The sequence below is a fragment of the Carassius auratus genome, chromosome 15 (assembly GCF_003368295.1).
Source record: "Carassius auratus strain Wakin chromosome 15, ASM336829v1, whole genome shotgun sequence".
Taxonomy (NCBI): Eukaryota; Metazoa; Chordata; class Actinopteri; order Cypriniformes; family Cyprinidae; genus Carassius; species Carassius auratus.
The window spans coordinates 23,490,689-23,517,691 of NC_039257.1; the positions used below are offsets into that span (position 1 = coordinate 23,490,689).

At 39.6% G+C, this 27,003-nt stretch overlaps 1 protein-coding gene across 1 annotated transcript; it reads right to left on the reverse strand.

The window, feature by feature from the left end:
* cyp2y3 (cytochrome P450, family 2, subfamily Y, polypeptide 3) lies at nucleotides 1-27,003 on the reverse strand. The gene is made up of 9 exons (XM_026282970.1): nucleotides 26,720-27,003; nucleotides 26,011-26,173; nucleotides 25,788-25,937; nucleotides 25,525-25,685; nucleotides 18,738-18,914; nucleotides 18,477-18,618; nucleotides 2,667-2,854; nucleotides 2,391-2,532; nucleotides 1-695 (listed from the first exon to the last, which is right to left on the reverse strand). The coding sequence occupies exons 1-9, from the start codon at nucleotides 26,888-26,890 to the stop codon at nucleotides 514-516; spliced, it is 1,476 nt and encodes a 491-aa protein (XP_026138755.1). The 5' UTR covers nucleotides 26,891-27,003; the 3' UTR covers nucleotides 1-513.

Sequence of the window (27,003 nt, forward strand, 5' to 3'; positions counted from 1 at the left end):
GGAAAAAAAAAAGATCGGATTGGGGTAAACTCCGTCTCCGTGTGGACGGGGCCTGAATTAAGTTCAGAATCCTCACAACTATTAGTTTTAAAACTTAAATGGTTAAAGGCAATCGGTTGCCTCAAACAGTTTGAGGAAATCTAATCTGTCAGGTTATTAAGGATATCTGTTTACTCATACAGTTTGAGTTAAGTTACTTGTCGGGTTTTACAGTGTGGTGGCTTTAGAGCTATGTGCAAAAATGTAAATTTTATGGTTATTTTTGACTGGTTCCCGTACATAAAAAGTAAAATAAGTGAATATATTTTAATTGTGATTAAAGGTGTATATCTGGGTGTTGCCACAGTTAAATTGCAAGCGTGTAATAAAGGGATTCATTACCAAAAAGTTAAGAGAGTAATTAACAACTACTAAATGAATACCACATATGGTTAAAGATCCAACTGAAATAAATCACGGTGTGGTTTGGAAAGATGTTTCCATCTTGTTGACTTGAATTTTTCTTTTTTTTTTTCAGCGAGGGGAGGCTATGAGCTGATAATGTCGAGGCATGTTTGCAAAGCTGCTGAGTTCAGGACTGGTGTCTACTCCATCTGGACCCTTTGGACTACTGAAACTGAACTTCTGAAGCAGAGAGACGATGAACATAAAAAGCTCCATACGAGCCAGAGACTCACCCACGCAAGAACGCTTACCTACAGAGATACAACAAAGAAGAGATATATTAATGACCACAATTTGGATAACAGTCAATTTTGCTAAAAACTAATTTTGCTAACCCCAGAAACTTTTTTATTTATGTTTTGTTAAATTTAAAATAACTAATACCATCAGTACCATCATTTGAATCAAACGTTATCATTATATAATATAAAATAATAGAATACACTGTAAAACACGACAAGTAACTTAACTCTAACCGTTTGAGTAAACAGATATCCTTAAAAATTGATTATAATATCCATGTTGATAATGCAAAAGATGCATTGGGGTCAGCATTTATAGACATTCTGAACTCTACTGTGGTTAGACAACATGTCTCAGGACCTACTCTTTGTCTAAATCATACTCTAGATTTAATACTGTCACATGGAATTGATGTTGATGGTGTTGAAATTATGCAGCCAAACAATTATATCTCAGATAATTATTTTGTGCAAACTTCATATAGCTAAAGCTGTAAATTCTACTTCTTATTACAAGTATGGAAGAACCATCACTTCTACCACAAAAGACTGCTTTGTAAGTAATCTTCCTAATGTATCCCAATTCCTTAGCATATCCAAAACCTCAGAAAAACTTCATGATGTAACCGAAACAGTTGCTCCTTTACGCTTAAGGAAGGTTAAGGAAAACAGACTGACACCATGGTATAATGAGCAAACTCGGACCCTAAAGAGAGCAGCCCGGAAAATGGAGCGCAGCTGGAGGAAAACAAAACTAGAGGTATTTCATATACCTTGGCCAGAAAGCAACTTATCCTACAGAAAAGCATTAAAAACTGTTAGATCTGATTACTTTTCATCTCTTTTAGAAGATAACAAAGATAACCCCAGGTATTTATTCAATATAGTGGCTTAAATAATGAAAAATAAAGCATCAACAAGGATTTAAATTTCTCAACATCACAGATATTAAAGATATAATTGTAACCATATCGCTATCAATTTGTAGCATTGAATGAAGAGGTATCATACCTAACCCTTCGGAGATATCATTGGGAAACACAGTGTTAGCTTTCCCTGTTATGCTGATGATAATCAGCTCTATATTTCTTCATAGCCCGGTGAAACATACCAATTTGAAAAACGAATGGAATTGATAGATGATTTAAAAAACTGGATGACGAGTCATTTCTTCGTTCAAGACCACAGGAAACATATGATTCTTCTGCACAATTTGACTTTGCTGCAGCCTGGAAATGAACTGCTGGTTTCGTCTGGTCAGAGGGGAACTGGCCCCCCGACTGAGCCTGGTTTCTCCCAAGGTTTTTTTTTTTCCATTCTGTAAACGATGGAGTTTTGGTTCCTTGATTGCACAGATACTATTTAAACTGAACTGAGATGATGACATCACTGAATTCAATGATTAACTGGCTTTAACTGTCATTTTGCACTTACACACTGTTTTCCTAATTGATGTTGTTCAGCTGCTTTAGCACAATCTTTTATGTTTAAAGCGCTATGTAAAATAGGTGACTTGACTTGACTTGACCAGCTTGCCCATGGGAGCACAGATGTGTGCAAATGCATTTGCTATTTAAACGATGTGCCGCAGGATGTGAAAATGATAACTGACTGTTTTCTGCTGTCATCTTGTATTATCGACACACTATTTTCCTTTTTAATACTATAAAGTTAAACAGGAGTTGTAGACTGTCCAGAGCTTACCTGCAGAGAAGGGCAGAAAAGCTGGATTCTTTTGAAAGTTTCCACTGGCATCCAGAAAGTGCTCTGGGTTAAAGGTCCAAGGGGTTTCCCACTGTCCCTCATCTCTTAAGACAGAGTGCAACATGGGAATAATTACTGTGTCCTAGGGAAAAAAATCAATTTAGAAGTATGTAAATATTTCCAGACTCAAAAATACTGAACAACTAATGTTGAACAATGAAATTATCTGATGAAATTATTAGATGAAAACAGCCGATTATTATAGTTAACTGTTACCTTTGGAATTACATAACCTCTGAATCTGATGTCTTTCATGGCATAATGGGGAAGATTTAGAGGGACAATGTCCAGATAACGCTGTACTTCATGAATCACAGCATCAGTGAAGGGGAGGGACTTCCTGTCATCCATTGTAGGGATTCTGTTCTTTCCAATAACTCTGTCAATCTCCCTCTGCGTTTGCTCTTAAGCAACACAATAAGAAAAAAAATAAATTATATTATATTATGCCTATATTTTAATTTATATTTTAAAATTCCTTTAATAAAACAACATCCATTTTGTTATTTGTTACCTGTCCTTTATTTTGACAGATAACTTAAAAAAATAAATTTGCCTGTACACAGATTAAGACATTTTTGTATGTTTAGTAAAAGTGAAGCACTGTATAATTTAATCCCCATTATTTAGGCCTAATTAGCCTAAAACAAAAAAAAACAAATAAATTATACCTGCATGATTTAGCTAAATCTTTAAAACTCTAAAGAATGGATGGATTAATAAAACGTCCACAAAATTAAACTCAGGTTCTCTCATTATAATCAACAAAATGCACACAATGTAAAAAAGAGCTTTATTAATTGACAACTTAATTGATTTTAAATGTAGCCTTTTTTACTTGCTTTTAGTGCTGGGCGATAGCATATGGCCTAAAAAAAAATTAAAAATAAATCTGATTTATGATTTAAATTGATTTTAAAATCAATATTCAAATGACAAAGACATTTTTAAAAACAAGTTTTAATATAGTTCTTTATCATTATTTTACCAGTCAAATTTATAACTGAGACAAGATGATTAAAATTAAAACAGTAATGTTATTACCTTAATGCTGGAAAGACCTTTATTTTTTTTATTTTTGTTAATACTAGCCCATCATGCATCTAACCATCCACTCTGCATTAAGAGCTGTTCAGATTAAAACTGGCAGCTCCTCAGTGAGTTAGTGTCATGGACGGAGGACAGAGCATGTCAAAATATATTTTCTAGTCTATATTTCCATCTTGTTATGTATATTATTTACTGCCATGCGACCTGCAAAAGTAAAGCTTGGCGAGCCGAGCAACGAACATTGCTGTAGGTTGCTTTTGGCGGATGTTCTGTGCTTGTTCTGCCACAGTCATCTTCATTTCGCCGGGTTAAACATCTCTCTCACTCTGCATCAGAGTCTGTTAGCAGAGCAGCAACAACTTCCGCTCCGCGCTCACTGATACCAGAAACACGCTCCACCTTCACTCCATGGATAAAGTATTTCAGTATGTTTGAAATGTTATGTTCATAACGTAGCCTATTAAAATAAAAATAACAGGAGAGTTTCAAAGTGGTTTAGGCTATTCTGTGTAAACTTTTTTCCCTATCACATGTCAAACTAATAACACCTGTAAGCATTAAATCTTTAATTGCTGCTTTCTGCTGTGCAAATTTTGTTTGTGATGAAAATAACAGTACATTTCTGTCAGTTATTTTATCTAAACAGACCGAAGAATTTCTTCAAGATTTCAAAACCAGATAGCCTACTAATAATGTAGTAGCACTGTGAGTTTACATTTGTTTGAATGCATTATTGCTAAAGACATTGCATTTGAATGTGCAGTATCTGTTTAAATCATGCTTTAACCCAAAAATAATCAGTAAAAGGAACAGACAAACTCCTATAGCCTGTAACATCCTGCTTGACTATTGCAGTCATTGTTACCTTCTGATCAAAGTATATAGCTAAATATGTTTAATATGAATTCTTGCTGAATATGCAGTTATATTACGGGCTGTTGGCATGAATTGTACTCGTCATAGAGCATGCTTGGAGTGAGTGAAAACCACGACGCTAAGACTCTTAATAAACTCCGCTCCTCGCTCCAGTCAGAATTACTCCTCTCCACTCATACTCTGCTCGGCAGCATGTCTCTGTCTCAGACGTGGATGAGGGTTGAGTCCACTTGGAACTACGGAATCCTTGACTGGAGTGTCGGTGGATGTTTAAAAAGAAAACGGATTTGCGCTGTGCGTGTGATGCTGGATGTGCAGCATTTATTCAAATTTGTTTTATCTTCATTACAAATCTTGTTTGGTTTTATTTTGGATAATTGCACGTAAAAAATAATTGACATTGTAATACATATGCAAAATGTTAATTAATATTCATATTCAAGTGTTTGTGGAAAAAATATTAATGCGCATTAATGACAGGGAGGCACCGCCTGGCGTCTCCGTGGTGTCTCACATACATTAAAAATATATCTACAGTAAGCTTGAAGTGTATTTTAAATGAAAACGAAAGCATTGTGTACTCTGTGAATGTTGCATTTCTCTCATCGGAGAGAGCCAGCACTGTGAATTTCATATTGCAGCCGACAAGAAAACATTTGTTTATTAATAAATAATTAAAATGTCAAATTTTTCACAATTATTAGGCTATTTCTGCATGTGCTTTATGGCAAATTTAATGCATGTGCTTGAGCCCGGTATATATTAAGACTTGATTATGTAAATTGAATATAAACCTCTGATTAGTTGAATATAACAAATTAATGCCTAGAACTAGAAAAATCTTACGTGGGGGCATACCATCTTTTAGTTTATAACCAAAACAACGAGTACTATCTAAACCAAAAAAAGACCACACTAAAAGACCAAGAGATTCACAAACATACATAACTACCCCAAAAGACCCAACCCCATCTAGCTGAACTGAATTCGTTTTTTTTTTTTTTGGCTGTGAGGAACGGTGTGTTGTCATGTTACTGGGTTGAAACCGAGCGGCAACCTCCCCCTCTCTCTCGATAAGCCAATAAGGAAGTGACTAAAACTGCAATTCATCGACTGGCCGCTTGAGGCTGGCTGCAAAAGGGAGTCAGTTCCATAGACTCCCCATGATAAAATGCCCAACTTTAAGGCAGAAAAAAATATGTTTACAGCCTGGTTAAAACAATTATTTTGGTCTATATTGCTAATTTTGCCCTTCATGATAACTGTGAGGGGGGTGATTTTTTTATAACTCATAAATATGGCACATAATCTTATAGTTTGTCCTTGACTAACTGGGGCAGAGGACAGGAATTAGACAGAATGGCTAAACCAACCATCTGCTATTAACTATTTAAGAGTAACAAATTAATGGATGTTCAACAAATTCAAAACAGATGTAATATGGGTAAACAAATAATTAAATTTGGCTTATTAATTTTCAGGTACCTTTCTACGAAAACACTTTTTGTAAATGTTATGATCGCTGATCATAACCTAGAAGTGCTCTGTTTGACAGGAACCTGGCTAAAACCTGATGATTACATTGTTTTAAATGAGTCTAAAAAGTAACCCCACTGTGATGTTTGTACTGGCAACTGTATGCAGGCCACAAGGGCACTATAAAGACTTTATTAAAGATTGTGCTCCTTTATATCCTGGCTTGAGTTAGTGCTGGCTGCAGATAAAGTAATGAAAAAATTGCATTGGGATCACCATTCATAGAAATTTTTAACTCTATCGGGGTTAGACAACATGTGTCAGCACGTACTCATTGTCATCATACTATGAAATTAATACTGTCACACTGAATTGATATTGATGGTGGTGAAATTAAACAGCCAAGAGATGATATCTCAGATATTTTTCTAGTCTTGTGCAAATTTGAAATAGCTAAAACTGTATATTCTAATCCTCGTTACAAGTATGGTAGAACCATAACTTCTACCACAAAAGACTGCTTTGCAAGTGACCATCCTGATTTATTTCAATTCCTTAACATATCCAATAGCTCAGAACAAATTGATGATGTAACAGAAACTATGGAATCTCTCTTTTCTAGCATTTTAGATAAGGTCGCTAAACAAAAACAGTCTGACACCGTGGTATAATGAGCCCACACGCACCCTAAAGAAAGCAGCCTGGAAAATTGAGTGCAGCTGGAGGAAAACCAGAGAGAGTCTTTGTTTCTGAGAGAGTCAAGATGGCGCCGAAGTATGGCACCGTAGCAAGAGCTCTTTTGTGTGCTGTCTGTTTTTTATTTGTTTTTGTCTTTGATGCACTTGCCACTTTAAGTTATGGCCGCGAGACACTGTTGAGGATTCGTGAGGAAGTTTGTGGATTGTCATTTGTCAGTACTGGTCTGAGGTGTGCTGATTTTGATGTGTGCCCCACTTGAGGCAAGCGAGGCCAGGAGTCGGGCCACGGAGGTCGGGAGCAGAGAGAATGGACTGGGAGGAGGTATCCCTAAACACGGCGTACATTTGAACCCCTGAGCGGGGACATTACAGGCTACCAGCGGCGGAAGTGCAGACACCGAGGGAAGCGAGGGGGGTTGCTTGTGAAACTGCGCAGCCGCCAGTCGACGATCCCGCTGCGTCCATCTACCTGGTGAATGTTCAGTCATTGCCAAATAAGACAGATGACCTGCTGAGTCGTATTAAGGCCCAGCGTGAGGCCCGCGACAGCTCCGTGTTTTGCCTGACAGAGACGTGGTTACACAGCGGCATGCCGGATTCTTCTTTTCAGCCGCCATACTCATAGATCGATTACAAACCTATACAGGTATTCAATGGCAGGCTCTAAGATGGTTTAGATCCTACCTGTCCGATCGCTTTTGTTTATTTAAATGGGGAGTCATCTCATTTATCACCAGTAAAATATGGAGTGCCACAAGGATCCGTCCTAGGTCCCCTTCTATTTTCAATATACATGTTGCCCCTTGGTAATATTATTAGAAAATATGTGATTAGTTTCCACTGTTATGCTGATGATACTCAGCTATATATCTCAATGAGACCAGATTCAAATTCTAAATTATCTAAGCTAACAAAGTGTGTTAAAAATGTAAAAGATTGGATGACCAATTATTTTCTCTTATTAAATTCGGTTAAGACAGAGATATTAATTATTGGACAAAAAAACAGTACACAGAATCTTGTAGATTACAATTTGCATCTAGACGGATATACTGTTACTTCCTCTACAGTCAAAAATCTGGGTGTTATATTAGATAACAACTTGTCTTTTGAAAATCATATTTCCCATGTTACCTGTTTCTGTTACCTGTAAAAATCTAAATTAAAAATGCATCTCTCCAAGCATTCGAATAATGTATCTTTTAAATTGTGACTGCAGTTGTATCTGATCAAATGCGCGTTTGTCATGGAACAGAGAGAGAGAGAACCCAGGAGGCGAATGGCAAGTTAATCCTCTTTTAATAGAAATAAGGCAAAGCCGCAATGGCCGATAAACAAAGGCAGAGTACAGGGATAATTCCTGGTCAAAACAATAAAGCTTAAGCGGCTGGTCCGGGAGGCCTGTGATCAGCGAGACAGGGTACAGGTGAGGCGGCGGACCCCTCGTTACTCCTCACGGCAGATAACTGGGCGGAGAACAAGACAGGTAACAAACAGTCCATACAAAACTCTCCAAATGACTCGACAAGACGTAGACAGGACAGGACTAATGGTCTGTAGGAAAAGCACATAAAGCGTCAGAAACATCCAAAGGGGTTAGTAATAATCCAACAGGGAATGGAGAGAGACAGAGCTAGAAATAGAGAGCCTAATGATAGGAGATGGAGAGCAGGTGAGCGGAGGAGCACGAGGAGCAGCTGAAGATGATGAGAGTAGAGATAAGTGACCGCAAAGAAAAATAAAGAACCAGCAGATGGAGACAAAGATAGAAAAGAGAAAGAACTGGGATCATGACAGTACCCCCTCCTCAACGTAAGGAGGAGGACTGGCGGGAGCGGTAGAAGTCGTCAATGAGCGAGCAGTCCAGGACGTCCCGGGCGGGGATCCAGCTCCTCTCCTCCGGACCATACCCCTCCCAGTCAATGAGAAACTGCTGACCACGCCCTCGGGGACGAACATCAAGGAGTCTACGGACTCGATAGAAAGGGGAACCCTCGATGCAGATGGGAGAGGAGACGGGACAGGGGGGAGGGCGAACTACAGGTTTAAGACAAGAAACATGAAACACAGGGTGGACACGACGGAGATTAGACGACAACCTAAGTCTTACCGAGACAGGACTGAGGACCCTAATGACGCGGTATGGTCCAATAAATTTGGGGGCCAATTCACGAGATGGGAACTGGAGTGGCAGATTCTGAGTCGATAACCACACCCTTTGACCACGAAGATACCAAGGGCTCTTAAGTGATAAGAGCCCTCGATAAGTGAGTGATAGCGTGAGCCTTACGCAGGGTGGATCTAACCGCTCTCCAATTACGTCTGCAACGTTGGACAAATGTCTGGACCGATGGGACGTTAGACTCGGGGTTAGAGGATGGAAAGAGGGGTGGTTGGTACCCCAGACAGCATTGGAAAGGCGGCAGAAGAGGGGGCGGAATTATTCTGCCCACAGGAGTTGCTCGGACCACGAAGAGGGGTTACGGAAAGTGAGACTGCGTAAAATGCGTCCAATGGTCTGGTAAGCGCGTTCAGCCTGTCCATTGGTCTGGGGGTGATAACCCGAGGAGAGACTGACAGAAGCTCCGATGAGGAAACAAAACTCCTTCCAGAAAAGGGAGGAGAATTGAGGACCTCTATCGGACACAATATTCTCGGGGAGACCGTGAATCTTAAAAATATGCTCGCCGACAATCTGGGCGGTCTCTCTCGCGGGGGGGAGTTTAAAAAGCTGGACAAAACGGGCCGCCTTAGAAAAGCGATCGATAACAGTGAGAATTACAGTATTTCCTCCCGAAGAAGGAAGCCCTGTAATAAAATCGAGAGCAATCTGAGACCAAGGACGCAACGGAACAGGTAAGGGTCTGAGGAGACCCACGGGAGGTCTGTTGCTGACCTTAGTCTGATCGCAAACGGAACAGGATGCTACAAAATGACGAATATCACGTTCTCGAGTGGGCCACCAGAATCTCTGCGAAACAGAGGCGATAGTACCTCTAATGCCTGGGTGCGCAAACAGTTTAGAGGAGTGAACCCACTGGAGAACAGCGCAGCGCACAGAAGAGGGTATGAATAGTAATCCCCTGGGGAAGAGACGCGGCGTGATAGAATGGGCGAGGGCGTGTCTTAAAAATTGGTTCAATACCCCAGACAGGATCGGGGGAGGTGAACTGGCGAGAGAGCGTGTCAGGTTTTTGATTCTTGGATCCGGGGCGGTAAGAAATAGTGAAATCGAAATGCTCAAAGAAAAGAGACCAGCGTGCCTGACGAGCGTTAAGTCTCTTAGCAGAACGGATAAATTCGAGGTTACGATGGTCGGTCCAGACTATGAACGGAACTGAAGATCCCTCCAGCCAGTGACACCACTCCCCTAACGCAAGACGAATAGCCAAAAGCTCGTGGTTACCCACATCGTAAATATGCTCGGATGGAGACAGGCGGTGTGAGAAGAACGCACAAAGGGGGATTCTCTCGTCAGCGGGTGACCGCTGGGAGAAGATAGCCCCCACTCCCACCTCTGATGCATCGACCTCCACAATAAATTGTCTAGACACGTCAGGAGAGTTGAGAATAGGCACGGAAGAAAACAAAAACTTAAGACACTCAAAAGCCTTCTGCGCAACGTCAATCCAAACGAAACGGGTCTTTATAGAAGTAAGCGCGGTGAGGGGGGCTACCACCTGACTAAAAATAAACTGATAAATAACTGATTCAAAATTAACCAGCGATAGAAATTGGCGAAACCTAAGAAATGCTGAAGCGCGACGTGAGAGTCAGGAATAGGCCAGTCGGTGACCGAGCAGACCTTAGCGGGGTCCATACTAATCCCCTGAGCAGAGATAACGGAACCGAGGAAAGTGACGGACTGGGCATGAAAGGTGCATTTCTCGGCTTTAACCAATAATTTGTTCTCCAAAAGTCGTTGAAGGACCTGACGAACGTGCAACACATGAACTTGGAGAGAAGGTGAAAACATTAGGATATCGTCGAGATAAACGAAGACAAAAACATTTAGCATGTCACGGAGAACATCGTTGACTAGAGCTTGAAAAACTGCTGGAGCATTAACAAGGCCGAAGGGAAGAACCCGGTATTCAAAGTGACCGAGGGGGGTATTAAAAGCAGTCTCCCTCTTTAATGCGAACAAGATGATAGGCATTGCGGAGGTCTAGTTTTGTGAAGAACTGCCCCGCCTGCAGGATCGCAGAGGCGGATGACATAAGTGGCTAGGGATAACAGTTCTTAACAGTTATGTAATTTAAACCTCTGTAATTGATGCAGGGGCGTAAAGAGCCGTCCTTCTTCTTCACAAAAAAAACCCAGGCACCAGCAGGAGAGGAAGAGGGGACAATGGTACCTGCGTCCAATGATTCGGAGAGATACTTCTCTAGAGCCACGTGCTCGGGAACTGAGAGGGAGTAAAGTCTCCCCTGGAGAGGGGTGGTGCCAGGGAGGAGCTCGATGCTGCAATCATTGGGTCGGTGCGGAGGAAGAGAAGCGGCCCGGGAATGACTGAACACCACTCGCAAATCAAAGTACTCCTCAAGGACTCCTGACAAATCACCCGGTTCCTCCTGAAAAACAGAAACAGAAGACACGGGAGGGACAGCAGACATCAAACACTTAACATGACAAGAAAGATTCCATGAAAGAATGAAGCCCATAGGCCAGTTAATTTGGGGATTATGCTCAACGAGCCAAGGATGGCCCAAAACAATGGGGTTATTAGGGGAGTGAAAAACCAAAAAGGAAATAGTCTCACGGTGATTGCCGGAAACGGTGAGACTCAAAGGAGCAGTAGCACGGCGCACCCTGGCGAGAACGCGACCATCCAAGGCAAAGACAGTAGAGGAATCTTGAAGATTGATGAGGGGAATATGGTGCTCAAGAGCCCATGCTTCGTCCACAAAGTTCCCCTCAGAACCGGAGTCTAAGAGAGCTTGACAGGAGGTGGAGGAGTTGGACCAGCGCAGGTGTACTGGAAAGGTGGTGCGTGACAGAGGGTCCAGAGAGGATGCGCTTACCAGTAACCCTCTCTCTACTGGTGAGCTTTGGCTTTTAACGGACAGCCGGTAACAACGTGCTTGTCAGAGCCACAGTAAAGGCAGAGCCGATTGATGATGCGGCGCTGGTGCTCGGCAGCCGAGATGCGGATCCTGCCAAGCTGCATGGGCTCCGGGAATGCCATCGAAGCGGAGGGAGAGCTGGTCTCAGGAGGTAGAAAGGGTGTAGGCTCCGTGTTGCGAGCGCGGGCTCATTCCATCCACAGGTGGTGGAGAGAGTAAGGAACTCCACGGAAAACTCCGCAATCGAACGCCTTCCCTGGCGGAGAGTGGACAGCACACGTGAAGCCTCGGGGCCGTGGACGGATCGGTCAAAAACCCGTAACATCTCCTCCTTAAAACGGGTGTACTGGCTAACACAGTCTCCATCGGCATTCCACACGGCCGTTCCCCACTCACGAGCCCTTCCCTTGAGCAGAGAAATGATGTAGGCGATACGAGTGCAATCCTGGGCATAGGTGGTAGGCTGAAGCGAGAAGACAACCTCACATTGTGTTAGGAAAGACATACACTCTGTCTGCTCTCCCCCATAGCAGGGGGGATTGTTCGCACGGGACTCAGCAGCGTCCGCAGCCTTGCAGGCCGAGTCCATGCGGAAAAGATGGAACTGTCTGGTAAGGTCGACCATCTGGGCGGCTAGGGTATCGACGGCTTGACGAGCAGTGGAAAGTTCCTCCTCATGTTTGCCCAGCATGACTCCCTGGATCTCCACGGCGGTCTTGACAGGATGCTAATCTGCCGGGTTCACTGTAGTTGGATTATTCTGTCACGGAACAGAGAGAGAGAGAACCCAGGAGGCGAATGGCAAGTTAATCCTCTTTTAATAGAAATAAGGCAAAGCCGCAACGGCCGATAAACAAAGGCAGAGTACAGGGATAATTCCTGGTCAAAACAATAAAGCTTAAGCGGCTGGTCCGGGAGGCCTGTGATCAGCGAGACAGGGTACCGGTGAGGCGGCGGACCCCTCATTACTCCTCACGGCAGATAACTGGGCGGAGAACAAGACAGATAACAAACAGTCCCTACAAAACTCTCCAAACGACTCGACAAGACTTAGACAGGACAGGACTAATGGTCTGTAGGAAAAGCACAAAAAGCGTCAGAAACATCCAAAGGGGTTAGTAATAATCCAACAGGGAATGGAGAGAGACAGAGCTAGAAATAGAGAGCCTAATGATAGGAGATAGAGAGCAGGTGAGCGGAGGAGAACAAGGAAAAGCTGAAGATGATGAGAGTAGAGATAAGTGACCGCAAAGAAAAATAAAGAACCAGCAGATGGAGACAAAGATAGAAAAGAGAAAGAATTGGGATCATGACAGCTTTCTTATTATTTAGCTTGGGTTAAACTAATTAATTTTACTTTGTTGGAACAGCAGCTATGCTAATGTTGTCTCTTTTTGTTTTGCCACGGGATTTACATCCCGTGGTAACTAGGATTTACACAAGCTCCAGTCTGGATCCAGAACATCTGAGAAGATATGATGCTGACCCTCAGAGGACCTCAGATGATGCTTACCCTGAATCAACAAACAGAATTAACAAATATTGCTACAAGTGTGACTACATCATATAATAATTGCTGTTAATAATGTTCATCGTCTGGCTGACTACGTCTTGTATTAACTTTTCTGAAAAATCCTGTCATACACGCACAAACTGACAGTCACCACTTATAAGCTGTAAAGTTGCATTGTAACAATTTGTATTGTAAAAAGCGCTATACAAACAAACTTGAATTAAATTGAATTCAATATCCAAGCATGTTCACAGAAAGTTGAGTGGAAGGAAAAAGTGTGGGGGGAAAAAGATGCACAACCAACCAAGAGAACCGCAGCCTTATGAGGACTGTCAAGCAAACTGGATTCAATTTTTTTTTAGAACTTCAAAAGGAATGCACTGAGGCTAGGGTCAAGGCTTCAAAAGCCACCAAGTGTCAAGGAATCTGGCTATAGTTGTCATATTCCTCTTGTTAAGCCACTCATGTACCACAGACAATGTCAGAGGGATCTTACCTGGGCTAAGGAGAAGAAAGTCCTTTTTTTTTCAGATGATAGCAAGTTTTGTATTTCATTTGTAAACCAAGGTCCTAGATTCTGGAGGAAGAGTGGAAAAGCTCATAGCCCACAGTCTGTGATGATATGGGATGCAATATCATCTGCTGGTGTTGGTCCATTGTGTTTTTTGAAAACCAAAGTCACTGCACCCATTTACCAAGAAATCTTGGAGCACTTCATGCTTCCTTATGCTGACCAGCTTTTTGGAGATGCTGATTTCATTTTTCAGCAGGATTTGGCACCTACCCAAACTGCCAAAAGCACCAAAAGTTGGTTAAATAACCATGGTATTGGTTTGCTTGACTGGCCAGCAAACTCACCAGACCTTAACCCCATAGAGAATCTATGGGCTATTGTCAAGAAGAAAATGAGAAACAAGAGACCAAACAATGCAGATGAGCTGAAGGCCACTGTCAAAGAAACCTGGGCTTCCCTACCACCTCAGCAATGCCACAAATTGATCACCAAGCAAAAGAAGCCCCCTACCAAGTATTGAGTACATGTACAGTAAATGAACATACTTTCCAGAGGGCCAACATTCCACTAAATGTTTTTTGTATGTGAGGTAAAATCATCACAATTAAAAGAGCCAAAGATTTAAACTACTTCAGTCTGTGTGCACTTAATTTAATACATGAGTTTTACAATTTGAGTTGAATTATTGAAATAAATGAAATTTTCCTTGACATTCTAATTAATTGAGAAGCACCTCTATGGTATTGACAGCAAGGAAACTAACTAAACAACAATTACAGCAATTAAAAAATCAGAGACCCAAAATAATTAAGTTTGGGATATTAAAATCAAGAATAAATGGTAAATGGTAAATAGACTGCATTTATATAGTGCTTTCAACAGACCACATGACCATCCAAAGCGCTTTACAATTTGCCTCACATTCACCCATTCACACAGTCATTCATACACCGACTGCGGTGTCTGCCATTCAAGACGCCATCCAGCTCGTCAGTTTGAATTAGAAATTAACAATATAATATTTTACATTTAAATGAAATAAATCAGTGTTACACCTCTCTAACAGAAGAATTTACCAATTTCTTAAATACATATTATACCTGTATAATCAGGCTTTACAAATAATGGATAAAAAGCCAAATCAAAGGCATCACTGTCATATATTTAAGAAATGCAACTCAATACAGCACTCAATCACCTTAACTACTACTAATAATAACATAGAAAAACATGACTTGAGTCATGAAAATCCCTACATCAATATCCCTAACAATGCCCTATCAAGTCACTGATAGGTTTCTCCAAATTTACATTCTAAACATGCAAAGCTTCAAAGGAGAAACCGCCTATTAGGGGCCATTTCAACAAAAATCTTCAGAACTTCTTTCTTGTCGATTCCTATGTCCTTCTCTATTCACACCCTATACTAAATTTACCCTATACAATAGCCTACTCATCTGAAATGAAGGAGCAAACATTCAGTGTAAGAGTAAAAAAATGACATAACATTATTTAATATTTATACTACGTGGCCATTGAATGCTTGAATCTGATTGGCTGACGGACGTTCTGAGGTGTGACATTATTTTTGGGAAAAGCATGGCGAACGTAGTTCCAGGCAGCTCTCTTGACCGCATTACAGTTCCATATCACTTCGCATAGTAAAACTGTAATAACGGAGATTACAGGACTAACAAAAACAACAACATGACAGACGATTTTCCAAAAGTACACATGGCATTTCTCACTAGCGAGGTAATAACAGCGCTGTTTAGAGATGCTGCTGCAGTCTATTTCACACAAGCTCTCTCTCTCTCTCTCTCTCTCTCTCTCTCTCTCTCTCTGTGTGTGTCTGTCTCTCTCGCTCTCTTTCTAATAACTTCATTAATAACTTCATTATAATACTATCAACGGCTCAAGCCTCCATTACCAGCTTTAAAATGACATTGTGAAACTAGCAAAAGAAGCGTTGGATGAGATGCGGAAGAAATAGTCCTACCCACAATAGCGATTAAGTACAAAAACCGAACGAATCCCTTAAATTTATCATCTGATCGATGTCTTGTGGTGTGGTAACCATGGTATAAGCGGAATTATTGACTCCGCTTCGAGTCGTGACCGAATCACCACCTCAGGTGTGCATTATTTTTCTAATAATTCAACGGCCCGTGGTCAATTATTCCGTACTTGAATCACAGCTTAAATAGTGTTTTTGTCATGATTCTGCCCTCGTGTCCTTGATTTTCCCTAGTCTTGAGGCAGGATCATGACAGACCCGTGTTTTTTGTACAAGCACATGGCCTTGTCTTTGGGCCATGTGCTTGTGTTGTCTCGTTCCCTTGCCCCGCCCCCCTTGTTATCCTAGTCTTGTGGTGTGATTGCCTTATCTGTGCCACCTGTTGTTTCATAATTAGTTCCCCTATTTAGATCCCCTAGTGTGCTCTGTCTTTTGTCGGTTCATTGTTCCACATTTGTGATTGTACCTCATATGTGTTCCTACTGGTCAGCTTGTGAGAGAAGTGTATCCTTGTAACCCCCTTTGAGAAGTCTTTGTGTAACCGTGAGTGTTTGTTTGTAGTTAGTGTTTAAGAGTTTGTTATCATGTCAATCCTGTCCTGTTAAGTTGTTTAGTTTCCGCCCTAGCTGTTGTTTTCCCCCTCGTGGGTTTTGTTTTCCCCTTTTTGTGTTAATAAACCTTTCGTGTTGAGAATCCTGTCTGCACTTGAGTTCCTCCTTGCCAAACCCTGACAGTTTTTACATCGACAACCCAAGTGCATTTTACCTCAAACTTGTGTCTAGTTAACTTTCTAACTTTCTAAAGTAGCAATCGCTTCTCGGGTCTGACAAAATTATATTAAGAATTAAAAATATTTTTATACCACTTTTTAATGTGTGATTGTGTAATGGTTTTCACGAGATACCAACCTTTGGCGAACTTGCTTCCAACACTCGTTCTCATGGAGACGCGGTGTGCATGGAGGGGAGGGCTGTGCACGCGCGAGTAACGTTATGTGAGAGAGACGCGTGAGTGAGAGACGCAGGGAAATGAAATGCAGCTGAACGTTTGCTCTATGAAAGACATTGACAAAGACGAAAACTAAGGACATTTAATCTATTATTTTATTTTAGTTAGTTTTGCCAAACACACATTATCGTTTTTTTGTAATGCCTCGTTTTTATTTTTATTTCAGTTAAAACAATTTTTTTTCCCAACTAGTTTAATTTTTTCGTTCGTTTTCGTTAACGATTATAACCTTACTATTACTTTTCTGACAACGTTGAGTCGTCTCACCCGCTCGTGCAGGCTCAGCTCAGGTGCCGGTCGCGTGCAGCGCTGCAGCCACGTATAGAGAGTTTGCCCTTCCCCTACCGACTTTCACTTTCGGACGGGTGCCCAAATATGGAAGTGAATGAGGCTTTGCGATTTATTTATTTATTTTTTTATCTAGGCCTACGTGAAATTCTGCATCCTTTGTACGATTTTTTTTTATTTTTTATTTTTTCCACCTCGGAAGGGCAACGTGAGTCGAGAAGGGCATATGGGCAGTTGCCCGGGCAACCTGTGCAACCCCCCTGTGCACGTCCCTGGGCAGAACTACTAGGAGCACAGAGGTTGGAAATTGTAGGATTTGGTTTTGTATAATATCATAAGGGCAAATAGCATTTTCTGTAAAGGGATCTTAACTTTGAAATATGTTGCCAAATGAGTTTAAAGTGATAAATTAAATAAAACCTTGGAAGGTTAAGCATGGCCCAAAATAAACCAGCCCTTTACACATTTACCTTTTTTATATGCTTTGTAACTAGTTATACATTAGGACTGCAAGAGTCTATAAAACTTGGGCATGTGGTTGTTCTGTATTCTGCAGTGTATGAGGATATTTTATGAAGGATTTGTTACATTAGTTTTTATTATTATTATTATTATTATTATTATTATTATTATTATTATTATTTAGAAAAGCCTTTATAGGGACAATATATGCAAATTAGTATAATATATAATCTTTATGTGCAGTGCATTCTTTTCCAGTCTTTGACTGGAGTTATGTTTATTGTAATGTCCCTATTAAAATAAACTTAAAATAAATAAAATAAGTCAATGAAAATCCAGTCATCTACTATAGGCTAAATGGCATATTCTATATTCATGTTTCAACCTCCTGAAGAGACTACCCCTTATGAAAATTAACCATGGTTTTACTACAAATAAAACCAAAAAACCATAGTTCCTATAGTTAAACCATGGTAACCACAAATTAACCATTGTTTTTGCTATATTATCCATAGTTTAACCATGGTATTTGAAGTAAATCTGTGGTTATACAAACGGTAGTCAACACGCCAAAAAACCATAGGTTACTACAGTTTTACTATAATAAAACCATGGTTATTTTTTGTAAGGGACAGCTAGCTCTTCCTTCCCCCACCGGTGTGAATAAATTTTCGATGAAAATAAAACATAAACTAAGATGGGTGAAACAGTTTTTTCCTGTAAAGCTGCTTTACAGCTTAATAATATCTTGCAACATTGACAGACCATGGTATTGAACTCAATCAAATTTGAACTGTCTCAAGCTGAAAAACTACATTATTGCCTTTTAAAGATCTACTTTCTGGTTGGTTAACTTCACACCATTATTAATCTGAACTGAACCGACTCTGAACTCACTGGGTCTGAAAAATGACACTATTCTTCTCTTTGAGAGATGCTTTACAGCAGTCTCTATAGTTGAGTTTCCATAACTGATTTTGCTATTTCCTGTTAATCTCTGTGAAGTTGTTTTGACACAATCTGTATTGTATAAAATGCTACAGAAATAAATGTCTTACCCTGTATGTGGGGGTGTTTGATCAAAAGCATCAGGGCATATCTGAGAGTTGTGCTGGTGGTTTCTGTACCTGCTATGAACAGATTTAAAGCTGTTGCCATCAAGTTATTTTTGTGGAATTCTGTTTCAGGATTGTCTTTTTCCTTTAAAAAAAAAATAAAATAAAAAACAACAACAAAAAACAAAAACAAAGATATTGTAGAACAGCAATTATATGTAGGCTACAGTATTTTAATTTAAAATCATCATAAACAATGGATACCTGAGTAAGCCTGATAAGAAAGCAGTCAATAAAATCCTTTGCGTCACAGAAGTCTAAATTCTGCTCATGCTCCTTAACCCTATTCATAATGAAGGTATGGATGTCATCAATCTCTTTTAAGATGGTGTGGTGACTCCAAGACAAGTGTTCCATTAGTCGAGGGAATATATTGTACAGCTGTTGGGAATAAGAAGACAGCATCACAAACCAATCTTATTGGACTCTCCTCATCGTGAGCTCAGTCATGTGTGTTACATAAGAAAGTAGGGCTGTAGTACTCGAGTCCGGTCTTGGACTCGAGTCCGGACTCGAGACATTTTTCTGTCGTCTCGGACTTGTCTCGGACTTGTTGAATTTGCACTCGGACTTGTCTCGGACTTGGCCATTGGACTCGCCAAGTCTTCTAGTTGGTCTCGACCGAGTCCAGCAAAAAAATAAAATAAAAAATGTCTCCTTCAAAACAAAACCACATTTGCATGATGTCGCGACTGAAAACGTGTGGAAAACACTAGGCGCGCCGCTCTCCTTATTTCCAAAGCACTCTGTAATCTGCGCTCGCGCTCCAGTGGCGTCTGCTGTTGCTGGGCAACCATGACCCGCTCTTCATGATGACGCAGAAGTTTCAGCAAAGAATAAATGGAACTTGCAGTAATAATAATATAAATAGATAAATAAATAATAGTATAAAATAGTAAATAAATAAATAAAATAGTAATAAATATCACTTGCAGTAGCTCTGCTAATAGATTCATTTAAAAAATGGCTATCCTTGAACAAATATGATCATCTGTTTCTCCATCTTAGCTTTCAGTATTGTTCCGGGAAAGGATGCACATGACCAGTGGTGCACTTACTGCGACCTGAAAAGTTTAGATGTTTCTAATTTAATTTTCTACCTGTTAGATTGTGTTTTATTTACGTCTACACCTAGATAGCCTTTTTTTATCAATAAACGCGTATTAATGTATAGCCTTATGCAACAATTAGTACATATGTAAATTTTAAAAACTTTATATATGACATTACATATTTACATTTTCATGTAACAGCCAGTATTTGTATCTGTAACAATCACAATTTTTTTCCTATCTGCATTCGGATACAACATGGTACAGTTACTTGATAAGACTGTTATGACTTTTTATATATTTTTTCGTAGTTATCACTGAACAAGTATGTCGTGTTAAACTGAAATAATTATTAATTTCATGACATGTCATGACAAACGTTTAGTGATCATTTGAACACGACTGAATCCATTCAATGCACACATTCTCATTACGCAGAACACTTTGAGCGAGTCTTAAGCGGCTGTTTGATTGGTGAGCGCGCTGTGCTTATTCCATTCATTCGTATCATGGTAGCCTAAGCTTTCAATATTTGCCTTTTAAATATATACAAATAATATAACGTGTAGCTATGATGTATTATTATAGGTAAAATTACTCTTGCAACGCTCTGATTTCTGAGAGATAAACAGAGAGGCGACAACAATGCGGTGTTTGATTTGCGATCTTTTCACTCAAAGTTTACATTCATTCACTTCTGGCGCTGATGCCCTGGCTCACCTGTTATCTAGCAAACACCAGACTGTGTCAGCTTCAGCCAAGTATTCAGGCAGAATTATTCCTTGAGCGTTATTCGTTTTTTAAGCCATTATCCGTGCCATATTCGGCTTCAGGCACAACCCTAATTATTACATTACATATTTTATTTTTACATGCAACATAGATAAGGTCATATAGTAACAGCTCCACGCAATATTGTAATTCTAAAATTCACGTGGTACTTGCAAACACTTTGTATTCATTATGGTTAATGCATGCTGGAGTAGTCGATTGTTTCCGACAGAGCTTGACTAGTCTATGCAAGCACTAGCACAGTAGGACAAAAATGTCGCTGTATTTATGTGCGCATGTCCAGTAGAGCCAAACGTATCCATTCTAGCCTTGCTGCGCGCATTTGTCATATCCCGAGCTTTGCGTGTGTCTGTGCACTGTGCCAAGGCATCTGTCATATACATTTTTGACCACAGATATAATGCCAACAAAAAATAAAGTACATAAAAATTATTTGACCTTACAGTTCCAAACTTTGTTCTTTTATCCAAGTTTAGCTCCCAGGGTCGGACTGGGGGTAAAACCAGTACTCATTAGCAAGGCCCCAAAGGAAGAGAGGGCCCTTGAAAAGTATGAATCTGAAATATATATTTTTTACCTGGATATTTTCATGGGTGGGGGCCATGGGGGCCCATCAGGACTGCCTATGCATAGGGCCCAGGATCTTGTTTAACGCCCCTGTTAGCTTTAACCCTAATTATACACACTTGAACCTAATCAAGCTCTTACTAGACACACTAATCTTCCAGGTGTTTTAAGGCCAGTTGGAGCTAAACTTTTCAGGACATTGGCCATCCAGGATGTAGTTTGGAGACCCCTGTCCTACAGAGTTGTTACTTTGCACATGCTTTTTGATCATTACAAATAATAATGTAAAATTATTTTCTTAGAATAGGAGATATGCTTTCTCTCGCATCACAAACATTATCAGTAGTTAAGTATGTGGTCTTGAAGAGGACCCTTTTTTCTTTCATTTGGACTCGGTCTTGGACTTGGACTCGAAACTTTTGGACTTGGACTTGACTTGGACTCGAACCTCTTTGGACTCGGTCTTGACTCGGTCTCGACTAGTCCTGGACTTGGACTTGACTTGGACTCGACAAAGCCGGACTTGACTACAGCTCTATAAGAAAGACAAAATGTGCAGTGATGTGACTGTTTTAGGACCTGGATTGGGAAACACAGGTATAGAGAACATATAGTGTCTCACCACTCACCACCAGATGGTGTCATCACCCTCATACCTGAAACTGACTCCTTCTCTACCTGCTCCCTGTTAACCAGACTATTTAAAACTCACACTAACACTCAGTCCTTGCAAAGTCTTGTTTTACTCCTGCTGACATTTCTGAGTGTTCTACTTTTACCTTTGCCTTACCTGCATATAACCTGGACTATTTGCCCCATTTTAGACCATTTGCTGCCTGCCTATTGTTTCTGCCTTGTTTGCCTGGATATTACCTGTGATTGTTTGAAGCCTGTCCTGACATGTTTTGTGACCATGTCTCTGTTTTGCCTTGGCTATTACCATTGTTCGTGGTTGACCCCTGCATGTTTGTGTCACTGCATATGCTTAAAATAAACCCGCACATGGATTCCAACTCCTTATTACAAACAGTGCTAGAGTAGGTAGTCAACCAGAAAGCCTATTACTACAGCAGCAAAGGCACAGCAGTAAATAAAACTATAAAAAAAGATAAAAAAAAAACAGATAAAAAAATGAAATACATTTATTGTATTTAAATAATAATAATATAGGATTATAACAATAAATCTCTACTAATTACAGATGGTGCCTTTAAGAATGCAGGTTTTTTTTTTTCCCATGGCATTCCGTAACTCATCCCACAGAATGCTGCTGAATCCCATCAGCATGTTTTTAGAATTCAAATAAATCTATCGTGCTTCACAGAATATCCACCAGATGGCACATGGAACAACATTTTGTTAGCCATTTTGTAAGGGGAGAGCAGATTATTATTATTTTTAATTATTATTTTATTTATCAGTCTTTAACTACCATTTGTAGCAAATTTAAGTGTGTGAAACACCTTATAATAATAGGGTATAGCAGTGGCATAAATCACAAGGGGCACAGTTTTGATGAATAAAAAATTAAATGGCACATCACTAACCTCTGAAATATAGGAAAAGAGGATAGAAATATAATTAAACACTGCATCATCAGAGTGGTATTGAGGCTTTATCTGATATTTAACATTTTATTAAAATCATGACGAATGGAGTTGGTTGACCAGAGAATGACGTTATGAGATCTATGTTTTGTCTGTCATTAGACAACTGTATCTGAGGCAGCAAATGTATACCCATGATAGATAGATATATATGTGTGTATGTATATATATATATATATATATATATAACACATACATAGAAATGTATCCATACATATACCTTACACATAATCAATATACATACACAGATATACATGGTGCTGTATATCTTCCTCCCTGTAGGAAGTCTCTTCGTTGTCTCTGATGAAGACAATCACCCTGGTGTCATCTGCAAACTTGATGGATTTGTATCCATGCACAGACTTGCAGTCATGGGTGTAAAGTAGGGCTGTCACTTTTAGATAGAAAATCGATTGCACAATCGATCGGACCAGCCAAAAAAAATTTTCGAAAATGAAAATAGGGAATCGATTTAAACCAAATATTCACACTATTAATTTTAAAATAATTAAACAATTAAAACATATACATGTAGCAAAACTCACAACCAAGCAGAAAAAGAAAAAGAAGTCTGAAAGTGCAGTATGCGTTGTGAAAGGTAGACAGAAAATACCAGCAATTTTTCGATCCTATAAGACCCAAAGACGTCGAAAGCGTCCTCTTATGCTGCGTTCACACCAAACGCGGCGCGGTAGACCCAAATTCGCCTCATTCGCGCATCTAGTTACAGGAGATTCTGAGTTATGAAAAGGACCATTGCAAGCTGAGAGCGACCGACTTTTATGGTGGAAAATGGTCAGTAATACCCCCACCTTGCGCAGCTGAACCTGAGTGTCCCTGGGACATCAGTGCGGTCGGAGCGTGTCTTCTGAACAGCTGGACATATAGTGAATAAAAAACGCTCTGCTCTGGACCCCGAAAATGTTGATCGACTTGTTTTCTTGTCCAATAAATTTGTAATGTCCCTAGCCTATTTGTGCGTTTCATGCATGCCTAGTGCCACCTAGCCTAGCCTCGGTTACGTTCAATAAAAAAACATACATGGCCTGTTCTCAAGTCCATTTAAAGTTTCATTTTTTGAACAGTTGTTTGAAATGGATTGAATCATTATTTAAAATAATCTTGGAGATTTTTGAATAGCTTAAATCATAAATGAAGCCGGGTTGAAGCCTGCAGTGATGTTTTTTCTTTTGTTATGGCAGCCGTACCCTCTGCATATATATTTTTTAGAGAATGTTGCACTCCTGTTGCTGTTTGTTATTCTGCCAGAAACTTTATGCCAATAAATAAGAAATATTGCTGACTTGTGCGTTTCCAGCGCTCTCTTTACGTTTGTCTGTTATTTGACGTTGAAAAAGGAAACTTCTTTTTTTAGACATGGAAAATCGATTTTACATTCGATTCAATGAACACTTATGTCTTAAAAATCAAAAAAGATTTTTTAACAAAAGTGACATCCCTAGTGTAAAGGGAGTAAATTAATGGGCTCAGCACACTGCCCTGGTGTTGAGTGTGATGGTGGTGGAGCAGGTGTGGCCTGACCCAACATGCTGAGGTCTGTTGGTCAGAAAGTCCATAATCCAGTTGCAGAGGGAGGTGTTAATGTCCAGGTCTCCAAGTTTTGTGGTCAGCTTGGAGGGAATGATGGTGTTAAATGCTGAGCTGAAGTCAACAAACAGCATCCGTACATATGTGTTGTTCTTTTCCAAGTGTGTGAGTGCAAAGTGTAGCACAGTGCACTTTGTATCACTTTGTCACTGCCAGCACAAATTGTACAACGGACCTTAAACTGGCACAAACTCAAAATAGTGACTGTATATCCATCTAGAAAACGCACATCTCTCGCCTCCCTCCATTGTTTACGTTTGTTTCGCTGCTTGGTACGTACACGCGATGTGAACTTCATGCATGCTGAAAACATGACTCCTCGCATCCGTGACATTAGATGGAAGAAGAAATAAATATATATTTTTATTAAGGAAAATGACAAAAATAATAACGCACAGTGACTTGGTTAAGTAACTTTAATCTGATTACTGGTTTGGAAATAGTAATGCGTTAGATTACTCGTAACTGAAAAAAGTGTTCAGATTAGAGTAACGCGTTACCGGCATCACTGGTAATGAGATAACTTGTTTAACCCTTATGCGTTGTTGGGGACGTTTTCGTCCACTATGGGGTAAAGTTGAGCCTTATTTTGGCCACAACTTTCTATGTGAATGATTTTTGGTGACAGATCTTATTTTGACACATATTGTGGAAAAATGCTTTGAAACTTTTCAAAAACTTAACAATACACTGTGGGCAAATTCACTACCCTTTCGTTATGTTCATGGATGAAAACATCCGCTAAATTAAACTGCTGTAAAAATGTATCAGATAAATATTTTTTGCATAAATATATTCATCAACCTCAGGCCTGCTCAAAACTACCAAATGTTTTTAAAAAAAAATCCAAGATTTTTACTCTTTAATTATCAAGTTCATAAATGATGTCACTGATTTGGGGGAAAAAAACACTTAAAATGACATTCAAGTATACTTGACTTATATGCAAAAAAATTCTAAATATATTTGAGATATACTTGTGCCCCTAGAATCTGTGTTTGCATTATTAAGAGTGCACTAATACACATCTTCTGTACAGAAAAAAAAAGTGAAGAACAAAAAGAAACAAAAGATAGTAACAAATGTAATCTTACAAGTGGACCTTAAAATAAAGCTCTTGATTGATTGATGATTAGCTCATGTTTTGACTAAGTTTTAATTCAGTGATTAATTTTCAGTATAATTAATTCAGGCATAAGTAAATTATTATTTATGTACATTAAATGTAAAGTGTGACCATTTTAATAAATCTTTACTGCATTTGGATCCATCTCATTTTACTTTCATGGCTCCAGCATTACAGATCAATCCACTTCAGAATAAAAGTCCAACACATAAGACAGGGAACATTACACATCTACTCACCTGACCCCAAGGGCTACTGCCAAAACGCAGGAGTCTGGAGAGGATCTGGAGCAAGCCCAGAAAGTTTTTGTCTTCATAATCAAAGCGCTGACCAAACACCAATGAACAGATCACGTTGGACACTGCCCGGCTTAGGAAGAAGATTGGGTCGACTGGTGTTGCTGAACGAGAAAAACCTCAACATTGTAATTTTTGAATGCAGAAATTTCAATATATAAAAACCCTAGTAATTAATATTTGGTGCATATTTGTCAGTTCCTCACACTTGGTTTCCTCAAAGCTCTTCAGCAAATGTCTGCTCTCTTCTTGAATCCACTGTTCCATTCGTTTGCGTCCCATTCCGAAATCCCTCAGTGTGGTGAGAGTGAACCGCCTTAGTTGACGCCAGCGATCTCCATTACTGATGGCCAAACCTGCAAAGATGTAATGTATGCTGAACTACATTGATTATCTATAATTAGTACTAAACAGAAATATTACTCATACCGTAGCCTTTCAAAACTCTGTTCGGAAAGGGAATGGGGGCTCTTGATGAAAAGTCTTCTGCCTGGTCCACTAGAGCTTCTTTGACAGCATCATAACCGACAAGAACCACCACTCTCTGAGGCCCGAGGTACACCGTCATCACGGGCCCATAGGTTTTGCTCCACTATTTTAAGAGACCAGATTTTACCAATACATAGCAGTGCAGCATTAACGCGTTTTATCACTGAGACAATTCAAGTTTGTAAATAGCCTGCTTTCTGCCACAGTGGATAAGAAAAAATTGAAGATTATTCATTATACTTTGAAGACATTGAAAGGATTCATGAAGACTGCTTTTCTTTCTTTCTATCTTAAAATAAAGCAAGTGAAATTGCAACTGTGTATTTATGAATATCAAAAAATATATATATATATTAGAATTTGGAGCTTTTTTCTGATCAGACCCAGTATCCTTTTTCTATAGTAGCCTGTTTCTGTATAAAATAGTGTAAAAAGTTTGAAAAGGATAATTGTGATTCTACATCTGACAATCATTAATTTATTTATCATGATTGTGTTTATAGTACACTCTTCTGACTTTAAATCATGCAACTTTAAATCTGTACATTTCTAAGTGATAATGAACCACTCATAACCATTCATACATTTTTTCAAAACAAATTTTCCAACATTCTTCTATTGATAAAATTCAGACACATAGTCCTCTTACCTGCATAAAGCTTTTAAAGGGTGCATGCTTGTCCATTATTAGTAAGTTTCCAATTAGTGGCAGTGCCAGTGGCCCCGGGGGCAAATAAAATCCACTCGACTTTCTCTTCCACCAGACAAACATCAATACAGCAAAGACTAAAACCAACACTAGTAAGCTAGAAAGTTCCATCTCTCTTACCTAAGATGTTTTGTTCAGGTCAGTTTTTTATTTTTCAGTTTCTGTATTTGTCTATGTCAGCTTTAAAGATTTTTATATGGACAGTGGTAGCAGAACAGGAAACG